The sequence below is a fragment of the Eptatretus burgeri genome, chromosome 5 (assembly GCF_056783735.1).
Source record: "Eptatretus burgeri isolate ZD-2024b chromosome 5, Ebu_testis_v1, whole genome shotgun sequence".
NCBI lineage: Eukaryota > Metazoa > Chordata > Myxini > Myxiniformes > Myxinidae > Eptatretus > Eptatretus burgeri.
Window position 1 is genome coordinate 39,493,560 of NC_140965.1, and position 26,635 is coordinate 39,520,194.

At 43.9% G+C, this 26,635-nt stretch overlaps 1 protein-coding gene and 1 long non-coding RNA gene across 2 annotated transcripts; one reads left to right on the forward strand and one right to left on the reverse strand.

Moving 5' to 3' along the window:
• Window positions 1-10,620, forward strand: LOC147026280 (uncharacterized). Its single transcript, XR_015058271.1, has 3 exons — window positions 1-133; window positions 9,732-9,844; window positions 9,997-10,620. It is a non-coding gene; the product is annotated as an uncharacterized LOC147026280 (long non-coding RNA).
• Window positions 581-26,635, reverse strand: ASB7 (ankyrin repeat and SOCS box containing 7). The gene is made up of 6 exons (XM_085881542.1): window positions 26,503-26,635; window positions 24,173-24,362; window positions 23,379-23,620; window positions 22,388-22,570; window positions 10,614-10,827; window positions 581-9,918 (listed from the first exon to the last, which is right to left on the reverse strand). Exons 1-6 carry the CDS (start codon window positions 26,581-26,583, stop codon window positions 9,713-9,715), a joined length of 1,116 nt encoding a protein of 371 aa, XP_085737668.1. The 5' UTR covers window positions 26,584-26,635; the 3' UTR covers window positions 581-9,712.

The window sequence follows — 26,635 nt, forward strand, 5'->3', positions numbered from 1 at the left end:
ATCTTGGTTTTTCGCAGTTAGGGTGAGGTACCAAGGCATGCGCCATCCCATGGATGGAAATCATTTTGGAGGACCCATCTGTTTGTTAGTGGACTCCAAAGATCCCACGCATGGTGTCCTTCGCGAAGAAGAGGTGAGTTACCACCAGCATCCTGGCCAAATTCCACATTCCTGCACCTTTGATTGTGTATCCTGCGTCCGAGTGGCAACCCATCCAGGATTGGTTTAGCCTCAAACATCTCTTGGCTGGCTGTCGTATGTGCTGGAGTTATTCAATGAATCAGCATGGACCTGTAATTAATAATTCCGTCCTATTTTATGATTTGCTTTTCGTTTTAGTTTTAGCAATGAAAATCCTCACTCAATCAACATTACCATGGATAACTGCACATCCATTTCATATTCAAAGGAAGTGGATAAATGTTGAACAAGTTGTCACAAAGTCCCTTGAAGCAAGAATGGCATAAATCAATCCATTCTGAATTTTGTAACTGTATATCACCATGACAATTTTTTTTTTTTGTAAAAGCTGCACAAAAGTAAAATGTGTTGATCAATTGCGAGGTGGGCAGGTAACCAGCAAGGATTCGACAAATTTTTATTCAATAAAATTGTCAGCAAAACACATTGGTTTCTTCCTTCCAGAATTCAAGGGCCTATCTGGGGCTATAATATTATCTAGTGGCTTAACAAATTATGTACAATGTGGAGTAACATTCCTACCAGTCCAATGGCCAGGGATGTTGATGTGCCATCATGCCAAAAAAAAAAAAAAAAAATTGCTTTTTCCAGGGTCTTTACCTTACCTATGGTAGACAAAGTTCATGGAGGAGTTGCAACATAAATTGTTGGTGCAGAAATCGAGCTTGACTTCAGAGAAACAGCCTTTGACATGGGAAGTGGCATAACTTCCCAGGCCATCTTTGTGACGTTACTTTTCTCTCCACAATTTTCTCAGTCGTAAATAATGAGAAATTTCCTCCTCCCCACGGATGCCAACCTACGTTGTTTGGCCGTGCACTATCCTATAAATGTAGAGCGTCAAGCAAGGAAGCAGCAAGCACCAACTTTTAAAACCTTTGATGTGACTCAGCCGGGGTTCAAATCGCTGACGTCCCAGACTCAGAGTGGACGCTCTAACCATTACAACACCAAGTCTGGTGGAAATAATTGTTAGCAGATAGTGCGAATAAATATTAAAGTATGTCCACATTTCCTATGCCAGGGGTGATTTTGAGGTGACAACAAAGGAACAGTGCAGTTGTCTGGTGCATGGACTTCTAGTTTTGGGGTCATTATGATCTGGGTCATGTGTCATGGTAAAACCAGCTGCATTGCCAAGGTGATATACCGGCTCGATGCAACCCGACCCAATCCATTTTGATAACAACTGCAGTGAACTAATAATTACAAGAAACGTAATTGCATATATATATATTATACATATATAGTATATACTAATAAGGATATCATTGCATAAAATGCAAATGTGGAGTGCAATTATCGAGATTTTTCTCACCTCATTTGTTTTATAGCTGGAACTACAATTGTCTTGTTTCCCAGCTGGCACAAATACGTTGGACCAAAGTTTGGTTTGGGTTGCCATCTTCAGATTAGTCGCGGTTGATCATCCAAACATCGCCAACGTCGGTTCCACATTGGCTTTCACAAGGGAAGAGATGGTTGGCGTTGTGGATATCGATGACACTCGTCCAGCGTTGGGTGTTAATCCGGCAATGATATACCAACGTTGAGATGACAGACCAGTGTTTTTTTGTACTCATAATCGAGGCTCATGGAAGAGCAACAGCAGCATGGAAGGGAACAAAATGGAAAGGTGGAAACACCAACAGTGGAGTAGAAGTGAGAGTGAGATCAGGGGGAGGGGGAGAACAACACATACGGTGACCAAGATGAATGAAACATAGTAGGTAGGGGAAAGTGGGAATGAAACAAAGGAACAAACTAACCGACAGATAACAAAGGAAAAGAGGTAAGGGATAGGGGGTAAAAATCACAATAACCTGAAAAAGGGGGTGCTTGGGAATGTGGTCACTTGGGGTCGTAGAGATCATGCGTGTGATGAGGGATGACCTGAGGTAGTGGTGCACAGCTGTCTTGAAACCCTACATGGAAGACTGGGACTGAACAGACTGGTTCCACAGGCAAGTGAAAAGAGGAACAAATGAGTGGAGGTGAGCAGTGAGCCTGGATCTTGGGACTTTAACAAGAAGACAAGAAGAGGGTTTCTGGCAGACCATGTGCACCCTGAAGAAACTTGCCACGGACAGAGCCAAGAGAGAGCAGAGAGTACAAGACCTAAAAGGAGGCGGTACAATACAGAGAGGCCACCAACCTGTCTGTAATGTGAAAGTACCAGGCATAGACACAGCTTCGTCGAGGGAGATTCCAATGATATTCAGGACCTTGCTTTCCATGGCATAAAAAAGGACAACGTGTGAGGCTGCGGTGCAAGCTCAAAGGAGAGAGCAGTATTCTAACAACCTGCAAATAAAGGTCTTGTAGGTTGTCAAAAGTTCAGCTTGACCAAGGAAAGATCCTGCAGAGCGAAGGATGAGCATCTGGCTTTCAGGGCCATCTTGGAAATATGGTCTGCCCAAGAAAGATAATAGCTGATGGTGAGGTGCAAACGTTTTGAGTGACAAAACCTCTTTAAGTGGTTTGTTTAGGAAGTAAATGGGAAGGTTTTGCCAGATGGTCCTTTCGGAGAGACATGGTGGGTGTGTGGGATTTGTCAGTGTTACAAGACAAGTGATGGACCAACTCCCGATTCTATCAAGGTCTGCATAGAGGGGCGAAGCTGCTGCTTGCCTGTCTAAAGATGACATGATTGTAGCAGAGGGTGGAATCATCAGCAAAGAGATAAGCAGGAATTTCCAGCAAATTAGAAAGATCATTTATGGAGATGAGGAACAAGAATGGGCCCAAGACTGTCTTGGGGAACTCTGGCCTTGACAGGGAGAGGAGATGAGAGGATCCCATTAAGAGCTACATGCTGAATACTGGAGTGGAGGAAGTCAGTGATCCATGAGAGGAGGTGGCCTTGGATGCCATAAGCAGCAAGTATGGAAATCAAGGCAGGGTGTCAGATTGTATCAAGTCTCCGACATATGTCCAGAGAGATGGCCCTGATCTCATATCTGAGTTTGAAGGCTTCCATTCATTGTTGGGAGAGTAGAAGCAAGCATGTCCAAGGTAGAATGACCGGGTCTGAAACTGAACTGATGATCTGAGATCTGTCTGTTGATGAAAAGGAAGGATTTTATGTCAACTGCAATGACAGCTTCCATGACCTTGCTTATAATTGGAAGCAAACGAATATGCCTGTAGTTAAGAAGATCTGTTTATGCATCATGTTTGTGCATTGCAGTGATGTTGACGAATTTCCAGGCAGATGGAAAATGACCCAGAGAGAATGATCTAGAGAACAGAGCAGAAAGAGGATGACCAAGAGTTGCAGAGCAGGTTTTTATGAGACATGCACTGATCCCATCTAGGTCTGTCCCAGAATCGGAGTCGAGGTTAGTCAGAAGCCTTCTCAAGTGTGAAAGACAGTATTCAGGAGCAGTTGGGTACGAGAGGATAGTTGAAGGGAGTGAAGGGTTGAGTAAACAATTGAGACATTCGGCCTTCTGACAAGAAGAGTCGGCTATGATGCCATTTGAAATGAGGAGAGGGATGGAGGGAGAGCATACACCAGAGAAGATGTGACAAGTTGCCACAGGGTCTTTGACGAAGGAAACAGGTTTGAAAGTTCAGTCTTGAAGTTGGCCTGATGTTGTTTTCAGGCTTTCCTGAGACTGGACATACATAGACTTGTTGCATTATTTGTGGAATTATCTGAAGTTGCCTTCCAGGAAGAGAAGGGAAGGTGTTTGAAGGCAACTGCCTTACTACTGTGTTCATCCAATGATCAAGTGGAAGTTTGCCTCACATAATTGCAACTGTTGGGCCAACGTAGCTGTACCAGCGGGGTTTAGACCTGGTGTATTGCAAACAATTCAAATAGTAAGGGAAGTATGTGGAAAAAAAACATTTTTTTTTATCACTAATTGGGAACAAATTATCTTTTTTTATGAAATAGATCTACAGGGTGCCACACAGAAAACCAGGAAATTTGAGATTTTGAGATTTATTTTGCCATATTTTACCATCCATCTATAATTCCAGCAATCTGTGTGTGTGTGTGTGTGTGTGTGTGTGTGTGTGTGTGTGTGTGTGTGTGTGTGTGTGTGTGTGTGTGTGTGTGTGTGTGTGTGTGTCTGTATGTGTGTGTGTCTGTATGCAACCGCAGTTTCTCGACGACCGCCGGTCCGATCGGATTGAAGCTTGCCTGGAATATTGCCAGGGGTCCGCAGATGTGCTTTTTCGAGGTTTGATATCAATTGGACGAGCGGTTCCCAAGTTACGGCCATTTATCTGTCGACTAATGACAAGACACGGTGCTATGACGTCACGAGCGACGTCACAATTAATGTTTATTTACTTATTTATTTGTTTTTTTGCACGATTGACGGTCCGATTTGATTGAAACTTGCCAGGAATACAGATGGGGACCCGCGGATGTGCCTTTTCGAGGTTTGGTATTAATCGGATAAACGGTTCCCAAGTTACGGCCATTTATTTGTCAACCAATGCCATTCGAAACGTCGAATGTCAGGTCAGGTTCGATCTGTGACCTGCTACTGGTACCATGTAAACCTGTACTAACCTGTTCCATGGTCGGGTTGTCGGCGACGAAACCGTCTCCCCCACCAGGTTTTCTGGTGAGGAGGGTGTTTGGATATGGACACCCAGCAGGATTAAAAACAAAACCTGTCAAAGGGCGGAGGAGCTCATTGTGAGCCAACGGCCATCCATATCTAGTGCCCAACTGTGTCTGCGGACGTCCTCCTGCAGTTGGGTTACTTTTTTTATGAGGAGGTTGGTGGCAGGATTTGCACTCCGGCCACCGTAAAACCCTTCATTCCGCAAAACGCAAAAACGCAAAAAAATCTGAAAACCCACTCCGTGGGAGTACCTCCTGTGCAGCTTCCCTTCGCAGGGCAGCTCACCAGATGACGGGATTGGGGCAAAGCCTTCGAGACCCCCAATCTTTGATGATAGGAGGGGAACCACGGGGTAACGTCCCTGGGTCAGATTGCGGGAGAGTGTGTCGGAGTGGTGCTGAGGTGTCGTCCACCAGACGGCGGTCACCTTGGGTTAACCTGAGGCGGTCCCTTCGGGTGGGTGCCTGGAATGTCCTATCCCAAAGAGAGGATGATCACCTGTCTCTGTTATCATCTGAGCTCAAGCGTTTGGACATCGGGATTGCAGCTCTCTCTGAGGTTCGGAGACCGGATTGCGGCGAGATAATGGTGGGTGGTTACACCTACTATTGGTCTGGTCGCTCTGATGGTTACCATACCCAAGGAGTTGCTGTAGCTGTGTCCAATAAGTTGACCCCAATGATAATTGAGGTAACACCGGTCAACGAGCGTATTATGAGATTAAGGATTCGTCACTCGTGAGGTGTCATTTCCCTGGTCTCTGTCTATGCTCCAACTGAGGCGAGTGATCTCACCGTGAAGGATGCATTCTACGCCACGCTCGAGTCTCTGGTTGATCAGTGCCCCAGACGAGATACACTTCTAGTCTTGGGGGATTTCAATGCATCGACTGGAACTGATAGGGATGGTTATGAGGTGTGTGTTGGTCCCCATGAGTCAGGAAATATGAACCAGAACAGCACTAAGTTCCTTGACTTTGCAAGAAGTCATGGACTTAGGGTGGCTGGTTCATGGTTTCAGCGCCCACAAGCTCATTGCTGGACTTGGTATTCCAACGCTGGTGGTGTGGCAAAGGAGATTGACCATGTCCTCATTGACGGTCGTTGGAGGATGATCCAGAACTGCAGGGTCTACCGGAGTGCTCAGTTCCTCAATACTGACCACAGGCTTGTTGTAGCAACTCTAAAGCTGCACCTTAAATCCTGGAGAATGGTACCATCCCAGCCTAGGCTGGATGTTGGCAAGCTCAGGGATGAGAGAGTAGCTGAGGAGTTTGCGAATAGGCTAAGTGGACACTTGGGGGGTCTGGGTGCTTTGGGGGGTCCTGAAGAGTTGTGGAGTGCCTTCAAGACCACCATTCTTGATGTTGCCGGTGGATGTCTTGGAGCTCACTGCAGGGCAAAGAAGAATTTTGTCTCTCAAGGGACACTGGATACCATTGACCAGAGTCGCAGGGCCAAGCTGAATGGCAGAGCCGAGCTGTTCAGGGAGCTGAGGCGTAAAACTGTACGTGCACTGAGGGTGGACAAGGAGGCCCATGTGCGAGGAATCTGTGAGGGGGTAGAGCATCACCTGTGGACAGGTGATTCTCGTCCCGCTTACAGGGGAATTCGCACATTGCATTCATCCAAGCCCATCCCTCGGAGCACTGCAGTTCGAGCAGAGAGTGGTAGGCTCTTGACAGAGGAGTCTGAAGTGAAGGCCCGCTGGGCCGGTTACTTTGAGCGGTTGTACCAGGCTGATCCCCCAGCTGTCGAGTTGGACATCAAGGGTGTTACAATCCCTGTTGTTGATCCTCGAATCAATGGTGGTCCACCTTCGCTTGTGGAAACACGGGCTGCGGTGAACCAGTTGAAACGGGGCAAAGCTCCAGGGATCTGTGGCATCCATGCTGAACTTCTCAAGGCTGGTGGAAATGCTGCACTCGTGTTGTTGCATGCAGTTTTGTGCTCTGCCTGGAACACAGGCATCATCCCAACTGACTGGAAGAGGGGCCTTGTTGTCCCTCTCTGAAAAGGGAAGGGTGATCGCCAAGACTGCAACAACTACCGAGGGGTGACGCTGCTCTCAGTGCCGGGCAAGGTCTTTGCTCGGATAATTCTTGATAGGGTTCGCCACCATCTGCTTGAGCACCAGCGTCTAGAGCAGTCAGGCTTTACACCAAAGAGGTCAACGATTGACCGTATCCTTGCCCTTCGTGTCCTCACCGAACGCAGATGAGAGTTTCGGCAGGGGCTGCTTGCAGCCTATGTTGATCTCTGTTAAGCATTCGATTCAGTGAATCGGGATGTCCTCTGGAGGATTCTTGGTCTTCGTGGGGTTCCACAAAACTGATCGATCTGATGTCTGAACTCTAGTCTGGTACTGAGAGTGCTGTGAAGTGTGGTGGTACCATCTCTGACTTATTTCCAGTTGTTACTGGAGTTCGTCAGGGGTGTGTACTTGCCCCTACACTTTTCAGCACTTGTATGGACTGGATTTTAGGGAGGATGTCGGAGAGATCAAGTTGCGGTGCATCGTTTGGGAATGTCAAGATCTCGGACCTTGATTTTGCAGATGATGCAGTCATCTTTGCGGAGACTTTAGACATCATTTTCGGGGCCCTCGAGGTGCTGAAAGAGGAGTCGGAGCCGCTGGGATTATGGGTTTCTTGGGTCAAAACTAAGATCCAGGCTTTCGGTGACATCTTGGATGCTGCTGTCCTGTCTGTGTCTGCTTGTGGTGAGGATGTTGAGGTCGTGGAGAGATTCACTTACCTTGGCAGTGATATTCATGTCTCTGCTGGCTGTGAGTCAGAGGTCAATAGACGTCTGGGTCGGGCATGGGGAGTCATGGATTCACTGGATCATGGGGTGTGGCGTTGCCGGTACCTGTGCGGGAGGACGAAAGTTCGAGTCTTCAGGTCCTTGGTACTTCCAGTCTTGCTCTATGGATGCGAGACTTGGACTCTGACCAAGGATCTGAGACGGAGACTTAATTCCTTTGGTACCAGGTCTCTTCGGAGAATCCTTGGCTATCGCTGGTCGGATTTTGTGTCCAACGAGCGGTTGCTGAGAGAGACTCAGATGAGATTTGTTACCTGCATAGTCCGTGAGCATCAGTTGCGGCTGTATGGACATGTGGCTCGTTTTCCTGACGCTGATCCTGCTCACCAGATTCTCTCAGCGAGGGAGTCTCATGAGTGGAGGAGGCCAGTGGGCCGACCACATGCCTCGTGGTTGCAGCAGGTTGACCATCATCTCAAGGAGATGGGGATGGGCCTGGCATCTGTCTGGGGGATGGCCAGACGGAGGCCCCTGGAGTACCGGCGGAAAGTGGACGCAGTGACGCGCTGTTCTGGCACATGCTCCCATACCTGACCAATGACAAGACACGGTGCTATGACGTCACGAATGACGTCACAAGTAATGTTTATTTATTTATTTATTTATTTATTATTATGATTTTTTTTGCACGATTGACCGTCCGATCTGATTGAAACTTGCCAGGAATATTGCTGGAGACCCGCGGATGTGCCTTTTCAAGGTTTGATATTAATCGGATAAGCGGTTCCCAAGTTACGGCCATTTATCTGTCAACCAATGACAAGACACGGTGCTATGACATCATAAATGACATCACAATTAATGTTTATTTATTATTATTATTATTATTATTTTTTTGCATGATTGACGTCACAATTCTTCTTCTTCTTCGTTTGGTATGACGTCACAATCGACGCTGGGGACCTGAGTTTGTGCCTTTTCATGGTTTGATATCGTTCTTCATCCGTTTCAGCTGTTTCCCAAGTGTTTCCCAAGATTTGAAGGCTGTTTTTTTTTCCAAGGTTTAAATTAATTGTTCAAGTTAATAATTAATCCCAAGGTTTGAATTTTTCCAAGGGAAACAGCCATTTCCCAAGGGTTTGAAAGCTGTTTTTTCCCAAGGTTTGAATTAATTGTTGTGCTTGGTAGACATTTGTGAATACATTTACAGAGAGAGGGGTGAGAGAGGAGGGCGAGAGAGGGGCGAGAGAGGAGAGCAATAGAGAGGGAGCGTCACAATTCAAGAGAGGGGGAGAGAGGAGGGGCGAGAGAGGGGGGTGAGAGAGAGGGGCGTCATAATTCAAGAGAGGGGGAGAGAGGAGGGGCGAGAGAGGAGGGGGGCGAGAGAGTGGGGGCGAGAGAGAGGAGGAGCGAGACTAGGGGGGAGAGAGGGGGGAAAGAGAGGGGGGAGAGAGAGGAGGGGGCGAGAGAGGTGGCGTCACAATTATTCTTCTTCTTCATTTGATATGACGTCACAATTGACGCTGGGGACCTGAGTATGTTTCCCAGGTGTTTCCCAAGTTATGGCCATTTATGATACGGTTGGTCCGATCTCATTGAAACAATGCCCCAATCCAGTCATCGTTTACGAGAGTGAAGGAACGAAGCTGCACATACTGGCACGCACCTCTGGGCACGCACCTACGGGCCCGCACCTACGGGCCCGCACGAGTATCAATGAACTAACATGTAATAAAGTGTATCTTTGTTTTACACTACATCTAAGTTTGCTTTTGTTTTGTTTGAAAATAAAGTGTATCTTTGTTTTACATTACATCTAAGTTTGCTTTTGTTTTGTTTTAAATAAACTGTACCAAATTTCCTGGTTTTCTGTGGGGCACCCTATAGTTTGCATGTTTAGGTAAGGATAACTTCGGCCAAAATTAAAAGGAGGTGGATTAAAAATATAAAAACGGTCACAGATCTTCATTTCCAAGTCAATAAACTACATTGTGTAAGTCAGTGCATTTTTAGTACAAAGAAAGCTGAAAATAAATAAAGCAGGAGATTAACATTCACAACATAGAAATGCATCACATGTGATGAATGCTGTACTAAAAACGACAAGCAAAAACGATCAACAGCTAAATGATCACCAGCTCTGGCTGCCAATAGGTATCATTTCCATTGCTTGCAGGACTGCAAGGCACGCAGAAGAGTTACGACACGCTCCGATGGTTCGAGTACACCTTCATCATGGCGCATCTTCACAAAGTCACATATGTCATGTGGTAAAGGCAGTTCTGAGAGGTGCGTAAGACGCCGCGGTCCAACGGTCCGTCGGATTACCTGCCGGCAGAGATCCTGCAAAAGGCGCGGCTGTGCTGTTTGGAACAGGGAAGGTAGAGTAAAATATGCAGAAGTGATGAACTCTTACAATCTCACCTTTATTGTCATTTCAGGTCAACCCATGTGCATAACCCTTGTCCCTATCATGAAATTCCACCGGCGATTCTCACATCAACTGAGACCTCGATAAGCCATGCCCTGGTGTACCTGAGGAAATTGCTGAATTTCTCCTCATTATGTGCTGCATTTTGCAATAATATAGTCGTACATGCAGAATTCGCTTGGCTGTGAGAGCAGCTCAAAGGTCTCGTTACCCAAAATATATGCGAAGATCATATTATGGACACCAGGGAAGGGAGATGGGACTGAGCTAATAACAACCCCACTGAATGATGCCATGCCTCTTGAGGTACCTGTGCAGTATCATGATGACACTGGGGGATAATGTGTCACATTAGGGGTATCAAATCTGAGGCCAGACAAATTAATGGTCATAAAGTTGATTGTGATAGTTTTCCTCTTTTCCACCTAATGTCTTTTAAAACAGTGTGAATGTGAAGGGTGTTCGAGACTGGCTCAAAATGTCAATTATACCATACTGTCTTTGTTCATGTACTGAAAGAACAAAGTGTTCAAGAAATTCTGACATTGTTGTGTCCATAATACTTGGGTGACTCCTAAAATGTCATTTTTGTACATTTTGTGATTTCCCGAATAAGCAATTCTCTACCTGCAACGTTTCTCAGGAATGCGAGGCAGGGCCGAGAGGAGGAAGATCGGCGCAGCGCCACGATGAGTGGGCTCACACCAGCCGTGTTTCCCCGTGAGCCATCGGCACCATAACGGTGAAGAAGGCGCGCACATTCCAAGTCATCACGCAGTGCTGCCATGTGCAGAGCTGTCTGTCCGTCACCTGGGCGAGCCAGTGTTGGATCTGCTCCTCTCTGTCAGCGATTTCATGTAACATGGCTCTTGGTTATTTTTGCATCTTGGCCATTGAAGCAATATTCATATTTCACGAGAAACACCTCCTCCCTACTGGAGTGTAATACCTCCTTCTTCTGGTGGGGGTCAGTAAAGCACTTGCACGATGCCAGATGTACAGCACAAAATTACAAAATCATCTCCACAACTGATTGCAATACCCTCTCCCACAAGCAATGGGTGGAGCTATACGCTACACATTTATACAGAGAATTTGCATCTTCCTTTCACGAACCCCCACGACTACAAGAAGTTGTTACTGCCTTCCTGGGCACACCCCAAATACAACCACCAGATTTAAACTGATTCCATCCAGTGGTTAAGGAATGTAGAAATCAAACAAACAAGCACACAAGCCAAGTTGTATATTGTCCTCGTAAGAGTATCCGTTGCTTCACTGATGGATTTAATCAAAGAACAACATGTTGTACTGAAAAAAACATTCTGCTCTATACACTCCATAATTTGCCTGAGATCATCTTCCATCTGCTTGGAAGTCAGCTAACATTATCTTCAACAAACATCATTGCTGCTTATACAGGTGTTTCAAAAAGACCCGGACAAATTTGTTTGTCAATATATTTCGGACCACAAATAATACAATGATATCCTTTGTTTTATATGATACAGAAATTCATCAAGTTTGCTAAACTAAACCCATTCATCGAGTTTGCTATCGGAGCTAAACCCAAAGCAAAAAGGCAGATGCCTGGGCACGTGGATTGGTGCTCATGGCTGTGAGGTTTATAAAACGTTCACATGGGAGGAGACTGAGAAAGATGATCCCAACAAGGTACTCGATCATGTTGGAACATATGTGTGACCGAGAAAGAACAAGCAGATCGCCCGGTACCGGCTCAAGCAGCGGAAACAAAAGAGAGTGAGGAGACCTTTGATAACTTTGTAAAGGACCTGAGGGTTGGTGTCATGGATTGCAAGTATGCAGATCCCGAGGATATTCTAATAGATGTGATCATGGTGGCATTTTTGAATCCAGGGTGCAGGAAAGGTTACTAGATCAAGGTGAAGGACTGTCACTAGCATAGGCTCTGGAAATTGTCCAACAGTTTCAGTTGTCTCGCAAGCAAATCTGCATAGTGCGGAATGAAGATAACTACAAACTTGGAGTGTCAGATATCACAGCTCAGAGCAAATTGCATCCCAAGCCTTGGGCTTCGTCATCACAGCTGCAAGCTTTTAAAGCATGCAGTAGATGTGGCAAGGATGAGCGGCATTTGTGGAACCAAGGGAAATGTCCTGCAGTCGGCTCCGTCTGTTCCTATTCCAAACACCAGAAACCATTGGATGGTGGTCTGCCGTAGGCGACAGCGACTGGGCAAAACACTCCTCGTCGATGCTGGAGAAAACAAGGAACAACTACCTGAAGGCAATTTGGAGGTTCTTCGAATATACAAGGTTGACAACATCGGTACTCTGGCAGATGACAAATGGTCACAGACTGTCAGTCAGTGGTGTTGTGAACATTACCTTCTGTATTGATACAGAGGAAAGGTGCAATATACTTACACTCAGGGATTTTCAAAGACTACCAGTTAACACTGAACTTCACAAGTCGAAGAGAACCCTGAAAACTTACTCCAACCACATCATTCGGCCAATTGCTTCCACGGATCTTTTCCTGGAATTTGAGGGGAGGTCCGTAATAGCTTCATGTGAGCTGTTCAATCTGGATCAAGAGAACGTGATATCAGGAGAGACCGCTGAGAACCTTGGCCTCATTGCTCAACTGAGTTCCCTGGCCGGGGTTCAGTCAGCGGATGATGAATCAGTTCTCCCAGAGCTACGAGTTTTCCCAAAATCGTTACTTCAGGTACCCTACCAGGGGTCTACCGAATCAACATTTTCCCAACAGCCAATGGGGTTGTACATGCTGTATGTCAGCAACCCGCTGCGCTATTGCCTCGGATCATCAAGGAATTGACCAAGATGGTAGATAACGGCTTAATAACTCCGGTGGAGGAGCCAACTGAGTGGGTCAGCTCAATGGTAGCTGCAGTTCACAATGGCAAGCTAAGAATATGTTTGGAGCCGAGAGATCTCAACAAGGCCATTAAATGTGAACATTATCCCATGAAGATGGTTGAAGAGGTGGTCTCCAACATACCAAAAGCCAACTTATTTTCAGTACTGGATGCAAAGAGTGGGTTTCTACAGATTCTCCTGGATGAGGAGTCATCAAAACTGATGACCTCCAACATACCGATGGGTTGTTTTCATTGGCTGAGGCTACCATTTGGATTGAAATGTGCCCCAGAAATATTTCAGCGTATCATGGATCAAATGTTGGATGGCATTGTTGAAGCCACAACGATCATGGATGATATCTTGATTGCAGGACAAGATCAACATAATCACGGCAACATTTTAAAGTAAGTCATGGAGAGGGCTACATCCTACAGCCTTAAATTGAACATGCAAAAATTCAAAGTTTGCCAAAAGGATGTTCAGTATGTCAGGCATCTATTTACTGCAGACAGACTCAAGCCTGACCCATTCAAGAATTGAAACCCTCCGTAATATGACAATTCCATGGAATAAAGATGACGTGTGGCATTTCCTTGGATTTGTTGCTTTCCTGGCTAAATTTATTCCTCCAATGAGTGAAGTCAATGCACCACTTCGAGCTTTACTGAGAGCTGATAGTATTTTTGACTGGCAACCTGCACAGGACCAAGCTTTCCGTAAACTATTGGATCTCCGCTGTGAGCAGCATGTCCTGAGATACTATGACATGAAGGCACCAATAGAGATCCATGCGGATGCAAGTCAAAGCGGTCTCGGTGGTATCTTAATGCATGAAGGGAAGCCAGTTGCATAGACTTTGCGGTCCCTCTCAGAGGTGGAACAACGGAGCTATGCTCAGATTGAAAAAGAAATGCAATCCTCCACGCCTGTATGAAATTCCACTGCTACATATTTGGCAAGACAGTGACTGTATTTACGGATCACAAGCCACTTCAACAGATTTTCAAAAAAAAACCTCTTCTCTCTGCTCCCATGCGTCTGCAAAGGATGCTGTTATGTCTACAGTGGTACGATCTCGAGGTAGTGTATAAAAGTGGCAAAGACATGCAGCTACCAGATATACTATCTCGTGCTTATCAGACTCACCAGTTGTATAAGAAGTCAATCTGGAGCAGATTTCCATGTTAAACTTCATCTCCACCACCAAGGAGAGAACCTTGGCCTCATTGCTGTAGATGTCCAGCTGCAAGAACAGACTCGATAAGAGTTACAACTTCTGTTGGACGTGATCCACACTAGATGGCCCAGCTATCGAAACGAAGTGCCCATTCCATTGAGACCATACTGGGATTCAAAGAGCGAGTTAGGTGTCTCTGATGGAATTATTTATAAAGGTATGCATATCGTCGTGCCTCCTAGTCTCCATCAGCACATGCTCTCCATCATACACAGCTCTCACCTTGGTATTGTAAAGTGCAAACAGCTTGCTCAAGAAGTACTCTATTGGACAACAATGAACCAATAGATCGAAGAAGCAGTGAAAAACTGCACTACATGTGCAGATTACCAAAATAAGCTTCCTCAAGAACCGCTCATACCGACACAGATTCCAGATTTACCATTCAATCAGGTCGCCATGGACCTATTCGAGTTTGAGTCAAAACAATACATTTTGGTTGTTGATTACGATTAAAAATTTCTCGAGGTATGTGAGCTCAGGGATATGAGAATCCACACAACGATTGATGCTCTAAAATCCATCTTTAGTACACATGGTATACCTGAGGGTCTTAGGAGCGACAATGCATCCTTGTTAGTGTCCAAAGAGTTCACATCGTTCTGTTTTGATTACGCCATTTGCCAAACTACTTCCGCAGCCCTCGATTTGCTCTTGCTAACGGTGAAGCTGAAAGAGCAGTGCAAACTGTACAGAAAATTGTGGAAGAAAGCGGAGGACAAACATCTGGCTTTGTTAGACAACGACACCACTCTCCTAGAATGGGGGCCGGCAACCTGCGGTTCTTTAAGGACTTTAGTGTGGCTCCCAAGCCTGATCAATAAAATCCTCTTTTTCTCATTATAAATTAATTTTCAGAAAAAAAATCTTTGTGAATGTCATGAAAGGATAAAATAATACTTGAGAACTTTGACAGTGATAAACAAGAAAATACATCAGATTACCGGCGAATTCTGAGAGCAAGACCTACACATTGTGCTCCGCGCACAGCCTGCTCTCCATTACGCGGTTATTTTCGCCATCTTGTCGGCAATATTATTGCTTCAATCTGTTTCGCAGCCTCAGTTTACCATTCGAACCCCCCTTCTAAAAAGTTAGTGACACCCTGATCCTCACTGGGCATGTAAGCGAAAATCCTGGAATGAACGACTTGTATCTAAATAACAAACGAGATGTTGTTTTGATAACTCCCCCTTCAATGGAGGGTGCATGTGCGTGTGACATCACCACATTTTCTATCTGCCATCTTGAAGTACCAACAAACAAAACGAAGTGCACGTGCACTGCATCATTGCATTTACATTTGTTAAAATAGGAGTTAAAATGGTGAATTTTTGCTCATTATTTTGTTGCGGCAATCGTGCCGATAGGAAGGATTGGTTGTCAATTATAGAAGTGATGACCCGGTTGTACAAATGGTCAACAAAATAAGGCAAGAGGGTTGAACCACCGGCAGTTCTGTGAACTTCTTGAAGGTCAACTGTCAATATTCGGACCTTCTTCTGCACAACAAGGTATGGTGGCTTTCCAGGGGAAGAGTGCTTGTGCGTTTTGCAGCTTGTCTGAAAGAAGTGAACGTGTTCATGCAGGAAAGGGCTGTGAATATGCAGAACACAGATCCTCAGTGGCTTCAGAGATTTCTTTTCATGGTGGACATCACTTCACCTTTGAATGGCCTTAACAGAAAGCTGCAAGGAAAGGGAAACACAGCTCACTTGCTTTTAGAAGAAGTGCTATCATTTGAGCGAAACCTAGCATTGTTTGTGAGAGACATGGACAGAGGTTTGCTGGCTTATTTCCCATCACTGAAACAATTCAGAGGAGACAAACTATGAACTAGACACCGAGAAGCTGAAAAAAATGTGATACTGGAGATGCAAGAAGCCTTCGCAGGGTGATTTCAGGAATTCAGAAAGGAAAATGTAACTTTATCATTTGTGTTGAAACCCCTTGAAGCAGACACTTCTGCACTCAACTTTCCAGCATTTACAGGAGTAGACCGAGCAGAGCTAGAACTTTAACTGAACGATTTGCAGGACAAGGACGTGTGAAGTTCTAAATTCAGAGGCTTGGTGACCAAACTCAAAAATCTAGAAAGGCACAGATCTACCCTGGCACTTCAACACAGATGGACTGAAATGCATGATCTTAAAAAACAATAACAAATAGTGTTTGAAGTTTGGAATTCTTCACCGGAAACCTTCAGTAACGTGAAGATATATGCATTGGGTATTCCGTCCATCTTTGGATCGACTTACCTGTGCGAGCAAGTGTTTTCAAATATGAATTGCATAAAAAGCGCACTGAGAAACCAATTGAACGAGGCAAGTTTGAAGTCCTGCATGAAAATGAAAACGACAGCGTCCTGTCCAAACATCAAACGGATCTCCAAAGAAACTCTACAGGAGAAATCACAATAAACTAAAAGGACCCTCAGTAGAGTGCATACATCCGTCACGTAATGCCTGATCCAGTAGAACATAATCGGACCCCATACATTTTTGAATTATCACTCTATATGGGACATTTTCACAAAAGCGGGTCGGGTAACGGTAAAGACTATTCGATAATTTTTATCAAGCATATATTGCCCAGTCAGTGCACAGGCCTTATTATATGGTGATCCTGCGTTGCTGACATCATTTGAACATTTTCTTGGCCTTATAAGGGGTTCAAGCACTATTTCGAGAATATCAAAGAAAGTTGATTTTTGAGTTTGTTCTTTACCGTTAGCTGAACAGCTTTCATGAAAATGTCCCATATATGTATAGCTTTTGGTCCCATCTCTCAATGGTGAAGAATGACTTTGAAAATTGAAAAATTCTGTATCTGGATATGGATTTGGATCTTCACCAAAACTGAATTAATTCGTCCTTGTCACATACCCAACCTGTCCACCAAGTTTCTGCGGAATCCGTCCATAACTTTTTGAGATATTGTGCTATATATTGTTGTATCCCGATCTCTTAATGGTGAAGAATCACTTCATCAAAAATTATAGTGGCCGGATAAGGATCTTCCCCAAAATCCAACCAGTGGGTCCTTGTCACACACCCAACTTGCCCACAAAATTTCATTCGAATCCGTCCACAACTTTTTGAGATATCCTGCACACAGACAGACGGACAAACAAACAAACAGAGACAGGGGTGAAAACATAACCTCCTTCCACTTTCGGTGGTGGAGGTAAATATGGGTAAGCTGACTCAATGTACTGAAGAAAATTTAATGGCCCCTTTCATTGATACCAACTCAATAAACATGTATGGCATTAAAAATCAATATGTGCGTCTTGTCCTGTTATTCAATTATTGAAATAGGGTTTACATGCATTGCGGCTCTTTAGAAATCGCGTTTTGACCAAATTTGAAAAAAATGGCTCTTCTTGTTATTTGGGTTGCCGACCACTGCCCTAGAAGAACTACCCTTGTCCCCTGCACAGCTGTCGATGGGTAGAAGACCACGTAACAAGATGTCTGCAAAGCGCAGCTTACTTGTACCAAAACCCTACAGCTTTTATGAGGTTAAACGGCATTTTGACATGGAAAAGACCAAGCAAAAGTTCTATCATGATCGAGTAGCTCAAGAGCGACCACCTTTACAGGGTCGGCAAGTCCGTATGGAACTACTTTCTGGCACTAGAAAATGGATTCCTGGTGAAATCGTACAAAAACACGAGTCTCCTCGGTCATACATGCTCCAAGCAGGAAACCGTTTATTCCGCAGGAATCACCAACATCTATCTTCAAACAAGCTGGCCAACCACACTGACTATGTGTACGAGAACCGGAGATGGGAATCTCAGACGATGATGAGCACAATGATACTTCCTCCCCTTCTCTTACGAGCAATGGTGATCACTGGAATGTTTCTCCTTTGCTCCGGAAATTATGCTGAACTTGCTTGTCAGACCTCGTCTCGATGAACCATTGGATGCACTGAGCTTTCTCCTGGGGAGTTGCCATTTTCTTTTACATTAAACCACCAGACCTGAAAGTAAATTCAAACTTGATGAATTCAAACCTGATAGTCAGGTATTGAAAATTTGGAAACGCCATACCGTACTTGTGGATGGTCGTTTGTTAGAAAGCAGCAGGTCCGGTTAACTTGTGACACCATGTAAGGTAACTGGGTTTTATTCCAAACCGAAGCAGCATCGGGTCTTGCGAGATCATAGATCTTTAGGGGTCATTGGGTGTGAGCAATAGATCCAGATCGAGCCGCAGGAACTGCTTTACATTACAGTATGGAAGAAATCTGCCATTGTGGACTAGTATCAGAGAACGGTACAAGTGGTTTAAGGAGACTGCAAGTTGTGAGAAACAGAAAAGTACCGGTCAACCAAGAACTAGTGCAGCAGACGTTGAACGAATATGTGAATCACCTCAACAAAGACCCAGAAAATAAATTTGATGCACATCCACAGAAATAGGGCTACCAACAACCACTGGACACAGGATTTTGAATAAAAGACTGAAGCATTATGCCAATAAGGTGTAGGTTTCACAGGAACTCAAACCAAATGACGGACCCAAACGCAAGGCGTTTCGCTTTGGAAATGCTCAGTCGCATAGAGGATGATGAAGATTACCTGAAAAAGGTCATACTCACAGACGAAGCTTGCTTTCATGCATCGGGGAAGGTCAACTGGCACAATTTGAGGATCTGGGGCTCTGAAAACTCCCAAAGGTCATTGAACACATATGTGACAGTCTAAAGGTCAATGGGTGGTGTGGCCTTCTCCATGACTGTTTTGTGGTTCCATTTTTCTTTGTGGAGGATACAGTGACCTCAATGTACATGAACATGTTGGAAGGATTCGTCTTCACAAAGACCTGCAACCCTATATCATTTTTCAACCGAACGGTGCTCCCCCCTCATTGGGTTTTAGTTGTTCAAGCCGGTCTAAATGAAAAAATTCCAGGTTGCTGGATTGGCCGAGACGGACCAGCCACGGTCACCAGGCATAACCCTCCTTAATGTTTTTTCTGTGAGGGTTTGTCAAATATGTCTACAACACCAAGGTGGCAAACGTGCAGGATCTTCGTTCTCGGATCACAGCTGCATGCACACTGGTGGACGCAAACGTGCTGAGCCGAACCTGGCAAGAACTCATGTACCACCTTGATGTCCTGCGCGTGACAAACGGAGCTCACATTTAAGTGTATTGATGGTGTGCACAAAACTTTATGAGTTTCTGTATCATATAAACCAAAGGGTATCGTTGTTTCATTTGTGGTTCTAAATACATTAACAACCAAAGTTGTCCAGGTCCTTTTGGAACATATGTATATGGTATGAGCAAAAATCACTTCCTCGTCGCTGTGAAGATATGTGTTGGATGCTTTGGTTGAAACCTCCACTTAAAATGAGTGAAATGAAACATTTTGAAAATTTCGAATTATTCTCACTCATATCTCAACATCACTGTAATGCATATAAACCAAGCTGTTTAAACTTTCTTTACGTAAGATGATTGGTAATACTGGATACCACCAGGCGGTGCTACATGATACATATTTGATGGGACTCATGACATCCTCCTGCACTGAAGTTCCTTGAAAAAGAACTTGTATTTTAAATTGCTGTTTATCATACAGTATGTACTGCTTTGATTTGTTAATAACTAGCAGAGTACCCACACCCTAGGTGGGTCAGGTTTGTGCATTACTTGCTGAAAAAAAGTATCGTCTGTGTTTTGCAAGAACACTGTAGATGTTTATGTGGTGTGTGTATAAAAGGTTCTAAATTGTCTCATGGTCGAAAGGGTATTTTGCAATAGGAGTTATTGTCGAAGAGGTCTTAAAGGTCTACTCTCGCAAGCATGTATAAAGAGTTAAAAAAAAAGGTCTCAGCTTCTTGAGCTTTAAACGGTTAAGGGTCCAAGCTGTCTGACATGTCTGAAGGGTGTAAGGGATCTAAAGGGACTTGAAGGGTGTAAAGGTCTAAAGGTTCTAGGCGTTTAAAGGTCATAAAAGATCTGAAAGGTAAAGGGGTCTAAAGGTGTCAAAAGTGTCTTAAAGGTAAAAGGGGTCTTAAGGATCTTGCGTGTCTTGGGGGAACTAATGGGTTTTTCGGGGTCATTGGGGTCTTAAGGGTCTTGGAGATCGACTTGACTTATACTCAGAGCCCGGGCCTCAACTTATACTCAAAATATGCTTATCTTTGGTTTTCGACATTGAATTGCAAAAATGATTTTTTTTTATAAAGTGCAATATTTTCTGAAATAAATTGAATAATTATTAATTTAAAACACACCAGCAAGTTTCCACCACGTCGTGGATGTGTTCCGAGAAAGTGCAAAACGAAGTTAAGCAGATGAGATATTCCCATGGACGAAGTGTTATAATCTGGTTATGCTTTCCCAGGGCACATCTTGGTCACCCTAACATAACTTTAACCTCACTTAATATAACTACATATTAAAGACAAGTATTAAACAAAGCAATAAAGAACACAAAATAAATGCACGAATGGACAATTAAATGAACAGTTACAGGGTGGGAAAATAAGGCCTTCGTGTCTCGGATGGACTGCTCAAATAATTTATGGGCTGGGAAGGAAAATGGGCTTTAGGGCTTTCGGGCGGGTCGCACGGCAAATCTGGAATCGAGGAATCTCCGATCGAGTTATCGAACGTGTCGCGCAGCGAGCCCGGAGTGGAGAAGTCCTCACCGATGTGCCAAGGGATTGTGCGATCAGAGCGCCAGGGATTAATACGAATACTGTAGTTGTACGAAGACAAATTTTGAGTTGAGAAAACCAACAAGGTTAATCATGCTTCATGCCTGCAAAGCTAGGTGCACAAACATTGAGTGCTTGCATTACAATCGGTGTCATGTGTTCATGTTTATTAAGGAGCTGTGAACTGCAACATAATGTCATCTGCTAGAAGCCAGTGCTGATATAATCATTCTGTAGCTTATTTTAAATACTGTATCTCAATATGATGATAATAAATAAATAAAAACCATACAGAATAACCATTTACATTCCGAGTTTATCCGAAAGATCATCCCACACACAAAGTGATTCAAATAATTTGCACAAAACAGCTCATTAATATTCATGACTTTGGAAGTACCACAGCTCGCAATGCATTGAGTGTGTCAGCTTGGAATTAACACCTCCATTGCTCTGAATGACAGTTTTGCAAACTACCATAGTTGATTTTGCGTCTTATACTTTGAACAGACTCATCTATTAATGAATGAAGGAAAGAAAAATTGGGAAATTAGCCAATTCGACTTGTACTCCACATTGCTTACAGGCCGAAAATACCTCATTTATATTGGGACTTCTGGTATATGTTGAGATCAAAGGGCAAAATGCTATTTCAGTTCACAGCTATTTTGTGAGGTTTTTTTGGTAGAAACAAGGTGTATGAAGTCTATAATCATGGACCATGACATCTGAAGTGCGTAGTAATGATTTCCTTTAATGTGTAAGCAGTAGCGGCATCACTCAATCGTTTTTGACCGACTTTGACGATTTGAATTTGGCATTCCTGTGTAGTGTGCTAAATAACCTTGACGAGTTTGACAGTTTCATAGTTGCATATTTCTAGCCAGCAGCATGCTTGCACATGTTTAAATGCAGGTAAATGTATACCTATTTTTGTTTGTTGTATAAACAGTATCAGTGTTTTCTTGCAACTTGCAGTCAATCATCATTTCTGTGAATAAACAAAGACCGAGGCCAAACTTATTTCTGTCTTGATGCATTGACAGGGCCTAGAATTCCCATTTCTTACAAATATGATCTAAGTTTGACATTTTCATGAGATGAGTTGGACTTCAGGTTGATGTGAAATGAAGTTGCCTTCTGTTTGAGTTGAGAGGAATTGGAATTGTGGTTGACCTTTGGTTCATTGATTTGTAGTTAAATTGATATGAGTTAGAGTTTTGGTTGAATTGAGACGAGGTGGCCTTGGGCTTGAGTTCAGTTGAGATTTAGACTTCTGCTCGAGTTGAGATGAGTTCGATAATGGTTTGAGATTGCCATAATGGGATCTTTGTTTGAGCGTTGATGAGTTGTATTAAACTATGTATGGATATGTCTCCAGAGTTTAGCGCTGTACAGTATTTGCAAAACAATAGTCATGAATGTTTGACTATGACTATGAATTTTCATGTCAAAAAGCTGATGTCAGTTACCCCTACTTGGTTAACTGAAAACAAGGAGTAGGTGACCAACATTTTTACTTTCATACATCATGGCAATGAAGTCACAAACCAAAAGTGTCAAGAATAGCTCTTAACTGAACCATGTAACCGCATTCATTGTCTCTTACAAACCTGCAGTAAAAGTCGACACAGTTCCTGGCTGCCACGCAGAGTGGCTGAGAAAAGAGCGGCGCCTTGCTGAGCATTCACGTCAGCACCAGCCTCCAGCAAGGCATGCACGCAAGCCGGGCGTTCGCGAAGCGCCGCGAGCACCATGGGTGTTACACCTTGGGCAGTCAGCCCATCCACCTGTGCCTGGATGCACAAGCACAAACAGAGATATACACACACACAAGCATTTTAAAGCTATTTTTCCCTGCTCAAGCAGGGGTTAGCCTTGCAGGCCCCATGACAATAATGGTTCCCTTTTTGAGGCAATGTTTTTATGGCCAGATGCCCTTCCTGATGCCAACCCTTTAGTCGCCTCTTACAACACACAGGGATATGGTGTAGCCAGGGCCGGCGCCAGACTATTTTTCACCTTAGGCAAGGCCAGCTACTTGCATCCCCCCAAAAATTGCCAACTTCGATTTTTAAAAACAGATGTTTTGTCGAAAAGATAAAAAGCACAAAACTTGAAACTGCTAAATTTATTTTACCACAATATTTTGCTTACAGTCAGACAGAGAAACAAACAAAAAACAGACAAACATTATATTTTCCTTTTATATTTGTTTTCTTAAAACAATAATTTGCATAAAACTGTGACCCTTAAAGGTCAGTAATGCGCCCCTCTGAGGTCTGCGCCCTAGGCAGCTGCCGAGTTGGCCTTATGGTCACGCCGGCCCTGGGTGTACCTATTCTAACCAGGGCACACACCAGGACCAGTACACTGGTACTCATTTTGCTGACCTCAGAAGGATGACAGGCTGAGTCGACCCCACCTGGTGTTAATTCAGCAGCCAACAGGGCTTGAACCAGGACCCGAGGATCCCAAGCCAGCCACCCTAACCACTAAGCCAACACCAGGCTTAGAAGCACAAACAGAGATGACAGAGATATACAGAGATTATAAATTGTGTTGATGAATACAGTAAAGCATAAGTTCTTTTGTAACCTTTACCTTGAGGTCAAGTAGCAAGCGTAGCACTGACAAGTGACCACAACCGGCAGCCACATGCAACGGAGTCCAGCCCTCGAAGCTTCGAGCTTCAACCAACCCAGCCACGGCCAACTCTGCACCTTCTCGAGTTGAATAGCCCTTTACTGTCTCAATAAGTAGCCGAGCCACCGCGGTACCACCATTCATGGCAGCATAGTGAAGTGGAGAAAACCCGCTTTTAGATTCCTGCTCCTTGGAGTCAACTGCGCAAAAAGAGTCAGAGAAACTCATTAAGGGCGCTCAACCAGAATAAAAGATGAACATCTTTTGCACACATTCAAACTATATTCAACTTCTGTATGAACAAAAAGAGATTCAATTAATTATTGTGATAGCCTTGAAAGGACTTTCAAAAAAAAATAATAATAAAGAAGATATTTCTTCCACGCTATTCTGCTTCTCGCTGCGAGAGCACCCTCCCCTCCACCTCACCCCAACCTCATTTTTCACCAAAATAAATGAAAAATTCCCATTCTGCTAAATATATGGTCGTACATAGCATCATTGATACTTAAAAATAAAATTGGTACATAAAGTCTAGATTAGTGAAAAATGGGGTTGACAAAGGCTAGGAGGCAATGAATGCAATGACTGGGACAATACAAAGACAAACAAGGGGATAAATGAAAATAATGAGGGAGAAGATGCAAGGAAACATAGCAATCTGCAATTAGATTGGATTAGTGAGGGATTGGTTAATGAAGGGAGAATATAACATGGGTAGGGAAGGAGGATGATCTGAGATCAGGAGCTACCTCCGAGTTGTAGTAGAAGACTCATGCATGCGAGGCTACCGCGGGAGGCTGCCATATGCAACAGTGTCCATCCCTTGTGGTCTCGTGCATCAAGAGGCAGTGATCTGCGATCCAGTAAGCCATGCAGGCTCACAGCATCATCACACATAACAGCAGCACGTGCGCGGAGCCGGCCACCCAGTGCTGTAACCTGCAGCAGTGTGGGGGAGGGGGGGAAGGAGTTATACAATTTGGAAACAAATATCCTTTTTGTCCATCATTAGAGCCAGGTATTATAGTTCAATGGTAGATTGCTTAACTTAGAGTTTTCTTGTTAGTCAAAGGTTCCGAATGGAACTGGAGTCAATTTAAAACTCTAATTGGGGCTCCAAGGTTTCGTGATAAAGGCTGTAAAACCGACTGTCCAAATTTTGGTTGCTAAGACAATTGTCTAAATTTCTGGTTGCTAAGTCGATTGTCTAAAATTCTGGTTGCAAAGACAATTGTCTAAATTTCTGGTTGCTAAGTCAATTGTCTAAATTTCTGGTTGCTCAGGCGATTGTCTAAATTTCTGGTTGCTAAGGCAATTGTCTAAATTTCTGGTTGCGAAGCCGATTGTCGAAATTTCTGGTTGCTAAGCTGGTTGATGAAATTGCCATTCGTTAAGCTAACTATTCAAATTTCAACCCTAAAAAGGTGTAAAACAAAATAAAGCAGATAAAAAGTCACAAATAAAATGAACAAGTTAATAATGAAGAAAAAAAAAATAACAAGATTAACAAAGGAATGACACAATCACCATTTCATATGCAGCCTGTAGCTGCTGGTTACATCGTTGCTAGGAGTGTGGCTGTACTGCTGATGTGATGCCCCCTGTTTCCAGTAAGCTGGTACTCAATTTGCCGATTTCAGAAGGATGACGGGCTGAGTCAACCCACCTGGTTTTATTTATCGGCACGACAAGGGCTCAAACTCAAGACCCAAAGGATCTTAAGCCAGCCACCTTAATTGTTAAGCCAAGCCCAGGCTTAACGACACAATGAATGTGGGTGAAGCTTTTCATTAGCTAATTCATATATTATTTAAAAAGTGGGAGAGAAGTGTTATTGTTACCTCACAACTACAAACCTTTTTGAAAGCACTGGCTTTTTTCATAGGTATGTGGTCATACCATTTTATGCCCATCCCAAGTTGCCCTGAGAGCATCAAGAATCAACGACAAAGTGTAGACTGGCATCAGATGTAGACCACAAAAGGTTGCAAAGGCAGATTAATTCCTCCCTGCGAGTCATTAACAAGGCAAATAGAAAGCTAATTAGATCCTCCCTTGTGGTTACTGAGCCAGTTGGGCTCTTATCAACGATCTGATGATGATGTGGCAATTGTCCCAGAACACACTTGGATATTTCTGCTTTTAGCTAGATTTGAGAATCCCTAACCTCTGTAATTCTAGGTGAGAATCCTCACCATTTGGCCACCAACAAAGCCTTGCATTGCTATAGCTTCCTACTTCCATGACCACAAGAATCTGGAAGATCACTCCACAAAGCCTGCAATAATCATGATTCTCCAAAGAAGGGCCTTATAATAAAGTCTTTCCCTGTGTTCTAAGATCAGAACTAATGTTTGCTGAAGCTAAGCTGGCATCATAAAGTCAGGCATAAGAATGCTTATCGATAATATTGAGAACTTCATAAACCCAGATGAAGAGATCTTGACAAAACATAAATCTGAACAAAACCAGAAACTGGTCTAACACATCGAACTTGATCTTCAACTCGGGTAAACCAATGTCTCAAATCTTTACTTTATGATTTCAGAATGAATGCCGAGTTAAGCATAATCCATTTATTTTGCACATGTGGGGAGAGAGGTTGGGGGGGGATCCTAAGTTGAGAAAGGTAAAGTTGAAATGGGAAGAGAAGAGATGATGAGAGTGGAAAGAAAGGAGGGAAGAGTGGGGAGAGAAGGAACAGGGTTTGGGAGGAGTGTGATTAAAGAGAGAGGAGAGGAGAGAGAGGCTGAAAACCTTCAAAGACAGGAATTAGTTACTGACTGGGCACATCCTCTATGAGGTTGCAGTGTTTCTCCACTTCCAAGGACCTTTAAGGAGGCAGGCTTCAATCGAAAACCACCGTGACACCACCTCGATCCTTTTTCGATAACTTGGTTAATTTTAGTATAAATCGTTGTTCCCCGAGTGAGAGGGAAACGTTTTATCAGTACACCCTTACTACAACAGTTTCCATTGAAAAATGAGGGCAGAATGAAGAACAAGTGTGAATGAAATGTTGAGTCAATTAAATTAGCAATCAATGAAACTCAAATGAGGGGGTGACTTGCATACCTACCACAGGTTGTTCTTCCTTGGTCAGACCGGTTTGTGTTTGCGGATTCTCAGTCTCTCCGCAAGATCTGCCACCCAGAGGCATTGCTGAAGAGAGAGAGAGCTCTGCCACCTGGAACACACCAAGGAGATAGCCA

What these genes read in the sequence shown, in the direction of transcription:
- ASB7 (XM_085881542.1), bottom strand. Translation starts at nt 26,583, where the DNA reads ATGCCTCTGGGTGGCAGATCTTGCGGAGAGACTGAGAATCCGCAAACA. An exon ending in GCTTGCTACTTGACCTCAAG is followed by an intron (nt 22,571 to 23,378) that starts GTAAAGGTTACA and finishes TTGTGCATCCAG; the next exon opens with GCACAGGTGGATGGGCTGAC. An exon ending in TGTGTCGACTTTTACTGCAG is followed by an intron (nt 10,828 to 22,387) that starts GTTTGTAAGAGA and finishes AATCGCTGACAG; the next exon opens with AGAGGAGCAGATCCAACACT.